At 38.0% G+C, this 13,274-nt stretch overlaps 1 protein-coding gene across 1 annotated transcript; it reads right to left on the bottom strand.

The window, feature by feature from the left end:
• Positions 1 to 9,398: 9,398 nt before the first annotated feature.
• mc1r (melanocortin 1 receptor) lies at positions 9,399 to 12,181 on the bottom strand. The gene has a single exon (XM_074614062.1). The coding sequence runs from the start codon at positions 11,194 to 11,196 to the stop codon at positions 10,213 to 10,215; it is 984 nt and encodes a 327-aa protein (XP_074470163.1). The 5' UTR covers positions 11,197 to 12,181; the 3' UTR covers positions 9,399 to 10,212.
• Positions 12,182 to 13,274: the final 1,093 nt, after the last annotated feature.

Below are 13,274 nucleotides of genomic sequence, written 5' to 3' on the forward strand. Positions count from 1 at the left end.
GGACATATATAAAAAATACCAAAATATATTATACAGAGAAAGACAAATAACAAAGTACAAAAACAAAACAAAAACAACACAAGGGGATAAAAGCAGGTTGAAGAATGTGTGTGTGTGATGTGGATAGTGTGTGTGTGTGTTTGGCATTGAATGAGGCTAGATGGTCATATATGACATATATCTACTCTTAAACACATATACTGTACACATGCACACATATCTACACACACACACACAGATATCCTTCCCTTTATGTGTAGAGCATAGGGGGAACAAAAATAAATAAATAAATAAAGAATACTTTTGATAAATTATCTGTAATCAGTAATATAGTATTAAATAAAGATACAATTCTTCTGTATCTTGTGCACATTTGACATATTAAGCTACATTATCTTATATTGAAGTAATATGTTTGATGTTTTTACTTTGAAAATAAACCTACCTCTCGTTCGATCTCTTTCCGTTTCAATGAATTAGGTACCTTCCAAGTAAGTCTAGGATACATGTCACTCTAATAGGCTACTCTATCAAAAAGTAAGCACAACTACAAGACAAGTATACCTTTCTGTACGCCTATAAGGCAAGAATATTTAATCATACTTTTCTAAAGTATATCTCGATCAGAAGATTAAGTACAAGTAGGCCTTTAAACCAAGTATACCTGGACTTTTCTGTGTACTTGTCAGTATAAGCCAAGTATACTTTGACTTTTCTGTATTCTTGTCAGTATGAGCCAAGTGTACTTATATTTTTCTGTGTACTTGTCATATACAGTATTATTTATGTCCATCCCTGAGGGTCTATCTATAAGTCATAGATGCTTCCCGATCATATGGATAACCTTGAATCACAGCTTGAGGTGCAGATTCTTCTTTGCTGTGAACATAGCTGCTTTGTGCGGCTATATGAAGGAAACAAGTCATAACCTTTACTGTAAACATGTTTCTCCTAGCAGACAATACAGTCACACTTTGGTCATCCTTCAAGCTAACCAGCGATAATTACAGAGAGAGAGGATGATAGTGGCGTCATCAATGTGTGCAAAAATGTAAAATGTCACAAAATGATGCATGTTTTGGGGATAATATGGTGTAAATATAGCACATTTATACCATTGTAAAATGTTAAACTATATGTTACTGTGTTTTGTGGAGCTGTAATGCATGCAAAAATACAGGGCCCGGGATGTTTTAAAACATGGGATTATGGGACTGCACACTGTTGTAAGGAGGTGTTATATTAAAGTCTCAAAATAAATATGTTATGGATTTATTTAAGGTGAATATGATACACAGAGCAGCTACAACACTGAATCCGTAAACACTACAATCTATCTTTGCATATCCCTAATGAGACCAGGAGTGTGATCTGATGGACAATCAGTGAGCTTATGTGACAAGATACATCTGAGTCTTCTATTTAATTTCCTTCAAACAAAAGAAAAACTCTCTCCAGCTAAATTTCTTTGGACCCTCCACTTGACTTAAAAAAAATCCTGCGATGTGTGTGTATGGTATATATTAATAAAAAAGTTATTACAGCCACTGAATGAGTGGGCTGAGCACAGGCTCCATTGCTGTAATATAACTATAGGCCCATGATGTTGTAGCATGATATGCATGAAATCACATATCTGATCGTTCATCATAAATCATGACTAATCACAATCACATGATGCTGAGTGGACTGTCATGTTCGAGTTGTTTCGTCCAGACAGCTGTTCCAGTTACATATCAAAATGTATATTAATATGCTGTGGTTAAAATTCATTTCAGGGCTCTCCGGCATGCAGAAGAGACAGAGAGAGAAAGCTGTGTAACCGTTAGCTGTTACCACTGTAACTGAATAGACAAAATTAGCATAGACACCCTTTAAGTTATTTTGCCTCAGTCCCTAGTTTATGACGCACTTTAACAGTCCAGCCTGTCCCATATGAGAGCTGCTGCTGATGATGATGATGCACATTTCTAGCTCAAGTTTCTGGATACACTAATATCAACATTTTGAATGGACTTGTATCACGGTACTGATTGAGGGGATTCCCCCTAACACGGATATGGGACACTTTCAAATTGCAAAAAGCCATTATTCACCAGATTTGAATATATATTTTATTTATTTTATTTATTTAACCTTTATGTATCCAGGATAGTCCCATTGAGATTTAACATCTCATTTCCAAGGGAGTCTCGGCCAAGACTGTTTCACACACAATAGCACAAATAACAGACTTAAAAACAAAAACAGCAAAAGGTTGAAAACAACATAAAACTTGAACATAAAAGAGACAAATAACAGATTTAAAACAAACAGCAAATTGCATCAATCAACCAATGAATAAGCAGTGTCGTTCAGTAAGTACATTCAGTGTTCAAATGTTTACCTTGTTTTTAAAATCTTGCATGCTTATAAAATAATTTATAGATGGGTCTTCAGCAGCGATTTAAATGATTCTGTAATCTGAGCTGTTTTAATATGAAAAATTAAGCTGTTCCAAAGATTAGGGGCAGCCACCGCAAAGGCTTGGTCGCCACTAGTTCTGGGGACATCGAGTATGAAGATGCAATTAGAGTTCTGATAGATAAGGTGGTGCCAGCCCATTTAAAACCTTAAAAACAAGCCATCAAATCTTAAAATCCATCCTAAAACTAACAGGAAGCTAGTGGAGGGAGGCTAGAACTGGTGATATGCGATCATGTTTTCTTTTTCCAGTGAGAAGGCAAGCAGCTGCATTTTGTACTTAGTGCAGACAGCGAAGAGACAACTGTTCTACACCTACACACAAAGAATTACAGTACTGAGAGGTAATAAAAGCATGTGTAACTCTCTCGAGATCTTTTGGGAGACAGATAGGCCTTTATTGGCTAAAATCTGGTTTTGACAACTAAACTAATTTGCTTATCAAATCTGATTGAAGATTTGTAACTAAAGGTCAATCGTAAGAAGCCAAAGTGCTAAGAAAACCAACATCGGAGTCATCCAATAGGTCAGGTCGTTAAGATAGTAGTGTAATATGGCGTACCAATGGCTGCACTCTACGGCTGTAGGAGGACAAGTGGCCTCTGTGGGGCTTGAACGCGTAACATTTTGCCCTGACCTCAGATTCCAAATAGTGGTAACGCTTTATAATAAGGGTACAAATCAATATGCTTAACTAATGCATGACTCATAATGATTTAATGTATGAATTAATGTAGGCAGTATCATGAATTCCTGTCACTCACTAACAAATGATGAAGTCACTGACTTCATGTGATTAGTTCACACTTAATATATCATCAGTTGAGGAATGTTAATTCACAGTTACTTGATACATTAATTGATATGTGACCAAATTAGCTGGATTCCTCTTGTGTAGCACAGTAGAGAAATGAGTATCACAACGTGACTTTACTTGGGGGGACACAAGTGAGGTAAGTAATGGTGACCTCGTGTGAAGTAATAAGTAACTATAGTGGCACTCATTTATGTTCATTGTGCTACACCCCACCCCTCCAAAAAAAATAATTAAAATCCATCACAAACTTTGGAATAAGTACAGATAGACAGACAGAAAGACAGACAAACCAACTCCGCTGAAAACAAATGCCCTTGGCCTTGGCGGAGGTAATTATGTTCCACCCACTATGTGTATTGTAAATCTGTCAAATATACCTTTAACTCTATTCTCATAGAAATAGTGATCATCATACATGGAGCTATTTTCTAGGCTGAGCAATTGCATGGCCCTGAAAAAAACTTTTATGTAAGAAGAATCTATTTGTTTGTATATCAATTAATGCATGAAGTAACTGAATTAACGTTCCTTAAACCTGCAGTAGGCAGAATATTTTTGGCATCATTTGGCAAAAACTTTATAATAACCTTTCAGCATATTTTAATTCAAGTGTTCTGAGAGAAAACTAGACTTCTGCACCTCCTCATAGCTCTGTTTTCAGGCTTTAAAAAATCTACTTTACACATAGACAATAGACTTTGGCCAATCACAGATCGTTTCAGAGAGAGGGTTCCTATTGAGCATTCCTATTGGCTGTGCACCGTCTGGTGGACGGTGCTTGGTTTTTCCTCAACTGATCTCAACATGGCTGCTGGGTAACAAACTTTCTCATTTTAGAGCTAAACAATACACTACAAGACGTTTCTGAAAACATTTGAGGGGAGAAATAGGAGAAATACTCGGAGTTCGCGAGTGATTGACAGCTGCTCAGAGACAGCAAGGCTCCAGCTCAGCTCTGATTGGTTGTTTTCCTCCGGAAATGTGAAATCTTGCAGATGCCATTAGGAGCACCGGAGGACACAAGATTTTTTTTTCAGATTACCTGTCTCATGCACTACTGTCAGGATATAATGACAATTTTTATAAAAATAACTTATTTTTTAGTAATATTTGCTCCAATTCTACCTACTGCTGCTCTAACTGATGATATATTAAGTGTGAACTAATTACATAAAGTCATATAGTGACTTAATCATTTGTTAATAGTGAGCAACAGGAATTCATGATACATCCTGCGTTAATTCACGCATTAAATATGAGTCATGCTTTTCTTAAGTATATGAACTGTACCCTTATTATAAAGCGTTACCATAAAACTAATATGAATTAGACCCGGTGGTGTTCCCAGAGAGTCTGCCATAAATAAATCAATTAGGCTATATGCTTCTGAATCCAGGTGTGTTATGGAGCAGCAGCTGGAGGCCCAGAGGGAACTGCTTCCTCCGGATAGCTGAGCCACAAGAAAATATCAAAACACAAGTTAATCACCATCAATAATAATGATAGTTAAGGTCACTGCTAACTGCTGCAGAGGAGAGGGCAACAGCTGTAGGCTGTGGCACGCGCTCTCTCGCTGTGCCACCGCTAAACTCTGATTTTACACACAGTCATTTGGTTTTGAGCGCGAATGTAGACGACTGTGTATATTGGTTACAGTTTGGCAAACAGTGGAAGAACAGATGAGTGTTGTGTGTGTTGGGATCGCTCGTGGACTGAAGAAAACGCTGCTAATGTCTCAAACTAATGGCCACCGCTAACATTTTTCCTGTCAGGAATCAGTGGATGAAGTTGGCAACATGTGATACTAACAGCAAAACTAGAATGGCACTCGGAGAGCGCAGACCTCCGCCAAGGTGCGTGACTTTAAAAACAGATCACAGCTCAAAGCTGGCGGTACCGTGAAGTGGTCTGCTTATTACTAACACGGTGTATCGGCAGATGCCTCTCTCATTCAGCATCCTTGTTATGTCTGTATAAAGTTACACTACGTCGACTGTCATCCCGTCATCTACCGCTTTTTTCTTTCTCACCACACAAGATGTAATGGATTGTTCATTGTGCCACAACCCACCCCTCCAAAAAATGTCATTCAAATCCATCGCAAACTTTTGGAGCAATCCTGCTAACAGACAGAAAGACAGACAAACCAACGCCGGTGAAAACAAAACCTCCTTCAAGGCCTAAAAGAAAGTCCTGACAGATCTGATGGAGCTCAGATGGAGGTCATCCCAAAGATTTGATAAACTTTGAATCTTTGAGTTATCTGTCTAATGTGTGGGGAAATACTGTCATTCACCATTAGATCCTGATCAATCTTATCGCCGTGACGGGATAATTAATAATCATAACTAATTAATGACATTGCAGCCGCGGCGCCACGTGCGTCAAAATTGCCATTCTTAATTTGGAGATGTTCCTGCTGCTGTGTGATGGCTGCAGGCATTTAATGATACATCTACCATAAATAAACTGATTATTCAGTGATATATGAACATAATTGGTAATATCAACGCATTACAGACTCTATAAAACAAAGTGAAAGAGGTTGAACTCAACATATGTGAATGGTTTAGGTTGGAGAGGTCTCTGCACACAAATTGTGGCTTTTGTCTCGGTGGTGTAAAAAAGCCGGACGAAGTGTGTCTTTGTTGCTTTGTTTGGGTGATGAGAGACAGAGCTTCAAAGGGGATGTTCCACGCATTAAAACAATATTTAATCGAAAGCACAAATTATTTGTTTTGTTTCCTCAATGACCCCTACTGGGTACAGTAGTTAAACTAACAAATAACTCAAAGCTATATGTGGCAAACTCCCTGCAGCAACTTCCATCAAGAAATTATTATTTGGTTAGGTGACCAATTAATTTTAGCCACAGATCACCAATCATCACACTGAAGGGTTCTTCATGCATTTTGGTTTCATATTTCATGCCTTTCATAATCCTCTGGAACAACTAAAATTGTGCCAAAACGTTCCAAGAACAAGTAATAAATCAAACATACCATCACAACCAGTACGAACATTAAAAAAAAAAAAAAGTAAATTGTGTGTAAAAATTCAAAATAATATTGCAAAATATTTAGACAGCATATCCCAAAAATGCAGACATACGTCAATCTTATTTGATTTTTGCTCTTTTGCTCATTCCTCTGCTAAAACCAACACGTGGCTGAAACTGTGACATGAAATTTGATTTAGTTTTCACCAATGATGCCCATGTGGGTGAACTAGAATCAACCCAGTAAATTATGGAATTATTTAAAATAATTGAGATTTTTAATTTCTTCCTTGAGGACAAACTGAAGATTTATATTTGTTCCTGTTGGAAATCCCCCTCTCTTCAATGATGTTATTTATTGCAGCAACACAACTTGATCATGAGTTTAAAAACGGAGCATTTGAAAAACGTCTCTGTTGTGTTATATATCAATGGCCCTTCTGTCTGCTCAGAGCAAATGTTGCATTGCATGTTTTTTTTATGAGGCAGAAATAAAATGTTTATGTTGCATGTAAATATGTTAAAGTTCAAGGACGTTTAATTCACGTCTTCTTCTGTCTTGGCTTATCGTCTGCAGATATTGCTACTTGTCAAGGTGTAATGAATGAAAAAACAAAAACAAAAACATGAACAGCAGCCATAATTGAATAACCAAATCTCCTGATCTACACTCTGACACATGGTGCTAACTGCACAGACATCTCCTAGAGAAACTGTACTCGAATGAAGCCTTTTGGTGTGAATATTTAGTCTCCGGATAACTAAAACACCGTGCTAGGACAAGCATATTTTATGTAATAACGAAATGAAAAATCATGGAAAATATATTGGAGGGATGAATACTAATAATGCTGCTGTTTTTTTTTATTTACCCCAAGCTCTTGTTGTTTGGGCCTCTTTATTTGAGACAAATAGATAACAGTTTCAAGGATTACATATCACACATACACCTTCTATAAAATAAATGTAGAACATTGTCCTGTTTTACTCAGTTTCAAGTTAACATAGGATGTATTCTGCAGTTGTTTTTTTAGTTATACCCACAGCATTTACAGTATGTGTTGAATCAGGATTACTTCAGAGCAGATACCGAAGCACTGAGTACCACTTTACCTTTAATAAAGGTTATCGTTTAAGATTTATATAGCAGATACTAGACAACCATACTGTACATTCACAATCATCTGTAACAACTCCCACACCAAGAAGAAGAAAAAAAAATGTACATTAACAATCTACAAAAAATAAAATAAAATTGAGTGATATCCAAAATCAATAGAAAAATTACCCTGAATTCAGTGATAACAGTGACAGCCTATATGTGACTCAGTAGCATATGATCTGGCAAGCATTATTGAAGTACTACAGTGCACAACGGTCTATATTATTGTCAATACTAACATGCATTTCACACATGACTATAGCCATCATCTGACCAGTAAAACTGAATTGTTTTTGTGTTGACAGGTTGTGAAGAGGAAGATACATATCTACACTTCATGGCCCAAATACAGACATGTGACTGCATTTAATTTTTTTTAAAGGGTCCTATTTACAATAAATCCTTAGGATCAATAAAGAATAGGATATCATAGGATAATTACAATTAAAATGAAGATAAAGAAAATAGAGGGCTTTTTAATTTCCAGAGCAGGCTGGATCTTAAAGTACATTGGACAATTAAATCTATTGACATTGTAAATAAAGTCTAGGCTGTCTTATGGCTGTTTCAAATATTTGCTTTGGCATCAGAGAAAAAAGTATGAATTGGTCTAACAGCCGTTTTTTCTAAAAAAAAAATAAAAAAATCTATTTTACAAAAACATCTGCACCTGCGCCAGGCCCAAAGTCCCATTTATTTGACCCACATAACTGTAATCAGGTTCCCAATCTTATGGAAGCCACCCTCGTTTGCACTTTTCAGAGAACCACAGAAAACTTCCAGAAATATAACTTTGATATGCATTCTTTCATAAACCCTCTCACGCCCCGGACCTCAGGCCTACCACCAAGCCAGGCAGTTCATGTGATTTTGCCCAGCATTTATTTTGGGGGGAGTAATCCACACACAACGCCACCAATTAGACCACAACGGACCTTTGATTATATTCTTCATGTCATTTAAAGGCTATGTCATCTATTTTCTGCCCCTCTTGCAACACGCTTGATAAAGTATCCTGGCCAATTCAATGCAAAATTTAATAAAAATATCTGCAGCAAAGGATTTTCTCGTGGGAAAATGCTTTTCTTTATCACATGATGCGATGCGCAAAGATGGCAAATATTTTAAAATAGTATGAAATGGACGGCGTTAAAATGAGGCAAGGTGGTTAAATCCCAGGGCCTGGATCAACATCACATCTCACGAGGAAATTGCTTCTTTATTACACATCACAATATCTCTAAAGCATTGCATGTCAAAGCTTGTTTTGTCAAGCTTCCAAAGAAAGTGATCCAACTTCTGGCATAATGGGATCAATAAAGCTACTATCTATCTAAAAAAACAAACAAAAAAAAAACTTGAATTTCCCTCGGGATCAATAAAGTTACTATCTATCTATCTATCTATCTATCTATCTATCTATCTATCTATCTATCTATCTATCTATCTAAGAAATTCAGTGCAGAGATATAATTTAACATATTTCCAGTGCAGGATTTCAGTTTCTTGATTTCTTAAAGTGTCAATAGCCTTTAAAAGCAGGAGTTCAGACAGGAGATCACAGATTTCAACCAACAAAAAGAGAATTTTTTTTATACCAGAACACCCAAGTTGATTTAGAGAGGAAAAGACTTGAACTAACAAGAATAAAATGTCAGTTTCTGTAATTTAGTCCAGTAACCTATACTGAATGTCTTAATAAGAAAGTTTTCAATCACAGGATTTCTCGTGAGAGTCATTGTTGGATTAAAAGTCCAGGTGTTTTCACAGTGCAGGGACCTGTGCACCCAAATGCAACATGTGACTCAGCAGCATATAATCTGGCAAGCATTATTGAAGTACTACAGTGCACAACAGTCTATATTATTGTCAATACTAACATGCATTTCACACATGGCCATAGCCATCATCTGACCAGTAAAGCTGAATTGTTTTTGTGTTGTCAGGTTGTGGGATCGGTGAGTCGTGGGATCGGTGAGTCTTTGGATCTTTGGATACAACTGTGCCAAGGCAATTATAGCACTTTGTACAGGAATAAACATATCTACACTTCATGGCCCAAATACAGACATGTGACTGCATTTCAGTTTTCAATCACAGGATTTCTCGTGAGAGTCATTGTTGGATTAACAGTCCAGCAGTGTTTCACAGTGCAGGGACCTGCACTGGATGAGGATGAGGTGGAGGAAGAAAAAAAAAAAGAGACATTTTATACCAGAAAACCCAAGTTGATTTAGAGAGAAAAAAGACTTGAACTAACAAGAATAAAATGTCAGTTGCTGTAATTTAGTCCAGTAACCTATACTGAATGTCTTAATAAGAACGTTTTTCAATCACAGGATTTCTCGTGAGAGTCATTGTTGGATTTAAAGAGTCCAGGTGTTTCACAGTGCAGGGACCTGCATGTGCACCCAACATGCATATCAGAGATACATCATCTGCCAGTTCAAGCATGCATCAGTCAGGAAGAAGAGGTATAGCCCACATGTTTGATGACCTGATGCTCTCCTCCTCCTCCTCTTCCTAAATGTCCTCAAACGTAAATAACCTACTGAATGTCTTAATAAGAAAGGTTTTCAATTACAGGATTTCTCGTGAGAGTCATTGTTGGATTAAAAGTCCAGGTGTTTCACAGTGCAGGGACCTGCATGTGCACCCAAATAATCACAAATTCCACGATGAGACGCACAAAAGTATTTATCAGAGATACATCATCTGCCATTTCAAGCATGCATCAGTCATGGCCTGCTGCTCTCGTCCATCTCCTAGATGTCACACACCGAAGCACCAGGAGCACAGCACCAGCTCCTGCAGGGTTTTACGCAGCTCCTGGCTCCTGTAGGCATAGATGAGCGGGTCGATGAGCGAGTTGCAGATGATGAGGATGAGGAAAAGGTTAAAGTTTCTGAAGAAGCAGTTGCAGAAGGGACTAGTGGGACAGGTGAGGATGAGGATGAGGTGGAGGAAGAATGGCCCCCAGCACACAATGAAGACCCCTAGAAGGATGGTGAGAGTCATCGCACCCTTCATGCTCGTGGACTGACGCCTGTTCTTGTTGAAGGCCACGATGCGCCTGGAGTGCACATGAGCCAGGAGGAACATGTGCAGGTAGAGCACCGCGTTGAACACCAAGGTGATGCAGAAGAAGGTGACCAAGCACACTATCACCGCGTTGTCCGTGTGGTACACGATGAAGAGGATGCTGGACACGATGCTGGCCAGCCACACCACCGCGATGATGACGACTGCGCGCCTCGTGGTCATGATGCTGTGGTAGCGCAGCGCGTAAAAGATGGTGATGTATCGATCCGCGGCGATGGTGCACAGGAAGGAGAGCGAGGACACCACCGAGCTGCAGATCATCACGTCGATGACGTTGTCCAGGTGGCGCAGCATACCTGGGTGCACGTCCATCAGGCCGTGGTCGTTCAGGAGCATGAAGATGGTCTCCACCACGTTGCTGACGCTCACCAGCATGTCGGAGACAGCCAGGCAGCAGATGAAGTAGTACATGGGCGAATGCAGGTTGCGGTTCTTGATGATGGCCAGGATCACCAGGATGTTCTCCACCAGGCTGATGAGACCCAGAGCCAGGAAGAGCTCCTGAGGGATGCGGATCTGCACGCAGGCAAACGTGGTGTGTCTCTCTCCGACTGTGGAGTTGGTTTCATTCTCGTCCAGGATGAAGTCATTGAAGGGTGCGAGCTCCATGTGGAGGATGGAGGGGTTATACTGGGACCTGTTGCTCAGATCCATGACGAGGACTTTTAGATGATGATGTTTTTTTTTGGGTAAGCAAAGTTTCACCAGTTTTTTTTTAGGGGGGAGTTGGAGGATGCTTAACCACTGAATCACTGAACAAAGAAATACATCTGTGTAATATTAATACACTGAATGTGAATACATTTATCTGTTGCAATATATCCTTTGATGCAATACACACCTCAAAAGTGCATATTTGTTTACATTTTATTTATTACATCTATACCCTACCTGTTTTACAAGTGCAATTACCTCTGTCATTACGTCTATTTTTATATTTTATACTTCTAGTGTAACACTTCTGTTTATATTTATTTATTATCTACTTTACCTGTTTTATTTTACTTTATAACTATGTGTGTTTTACCTGTTATATGTTTTATCTGCCTCGTTTTAGTCTTGTCAAGTATTTGTTTTAAAGCACTGACCAGAAGTGGCAACTGTGAATCTCGTTGTATTTAATACGATGACTATAAAGCTTTCTATTCTATTCTATTCTAGTCTATTCTATTAACCATCAGCTGCTGCACCACAGACAGTTGGTAAAAAAAAAAAATCAAGTGAGTTATTCAGCGTTGGCGGTCAAATATCCACAGAGCGTTATTATTATTTATTTCAGCCATTAAATACTAATAATTGAATAAATGCGTGCATGCAGTCAAATTAACTCCACAGAGAGTTTGCGCGTTTGTCCATGTGAAAAGTGCGTCTCCTCGCTGCAAGTTTTCTTCTTTCCTATGGATGCAAGTTTTCTTCTTTCCTATGGATGCAAGTTTTCTTCTTTCCTATATGGATGCAAGTTTTCTTCTTTCCTATATGGATGCAACTTGTCCAGCACGAAGATCCATAAAATGTTCCTCTCCATCAAAACATTGCGCTCACAATCCCTGTTTTTTTCTCCTCACTCTCATAGGGATCCGCAAAACTCCTTGCATTCAGCTCAGACTGTTGAGAGTGAATGAATTGTCCTTGGTACCTCGGGAGCTGGAGACTGTGACTTGCTTGAACATTTCTCACAGTGATGCTGGATTGTGGAGGACCTCAGGCGACTCCTCCTCCTCCTCCTCTTCTCCTCGCAAACGTCAGCTGGGCTGTGGTCCTGTCTCAGTAATGTCTGACACTGATCAGCCTATATTTCATCTTTTATCTCTTTGACATGTTAATGATGTAACGTATTCGTGTATATTGTGTATTTTATTACTTAACTGTTAGTTAATTGTCATTACTGTATTAACTGATGTTAATAACGTATTTTAAAGCATTAAATAATGTATAAATTAATACCTTGGTTAACAGTAACACCGTTAGTAAAAGCTTATTAGACACTTTAGTTACTGTTATTTAACTGTTAATTAAGGCTTATTAATGCATAAACTAATGTTAATTAATGAACCCACTTTAGTTACTGTTAATTAATTATTAATTAAGGCTTAATAATGCATTAATGACGTCTTTCAAAGCATTAAATAATGTATAAATTAATACCTTAGTTAACATGAACACCGTTAGTAAATGCTTCTTATACACTTTAGTTACTGTTAATTAACTGTTAATTAAGGCTTATTAATGCATTAACTAATGTTAATTAATGTACCCTTATTGTAAAGTGTTACCTTTTTCTTAATAGGCTATCTTAAGAACGTGGTTTAAGTTTAATAATAATATTATTTTTAGTAATAGATTATCCCACAATGTGACTACTTCACCTGTCAGCCCCCTTCTTGATCATTGCTTTTTTTTTTTTTTTTTTCAAACAGACGTAATAAAAAATCTGAATCCATGCTTTATATAATCCCAGATTTTATTTTTGACTCCTTTTGGTTTCTTGACCTTCAATGACCTTCAGTTCTTCGGTTTAAACAGCTGAAATCTGAGAAGTCAAAATTCTGCAAATGTTGTGGGCACTTCGCTTCCCAAGTCATGCAAAAATTAAAGTAATCAACAACAAGCTGGTGTTTGTACATCTGACGACTTCTTCCCTGAAGTAACAGAGCAGGGCATTAGTACATGAAACCTCTTTGTGACATAAGCAGTGTTATTGACCCACTTATATACAGTATGTGCAATGGTCC

Source organism: Sebastes fasciatus, chromosome 2 (genome assembly GCF_043250625.1).
Source record: "Sebastes fasciatus isolate fSebFas1 chromosome 2, fSebFas1.pri, whole genome shotgun sequence".
In the NCBI taxonomy this organism is placed as follows: Eukaryota; Metazoa; Chordata; class Actinopteri; order Perciformes; family Sebastidae; genus Sebastes; species Sebastes fasciatus.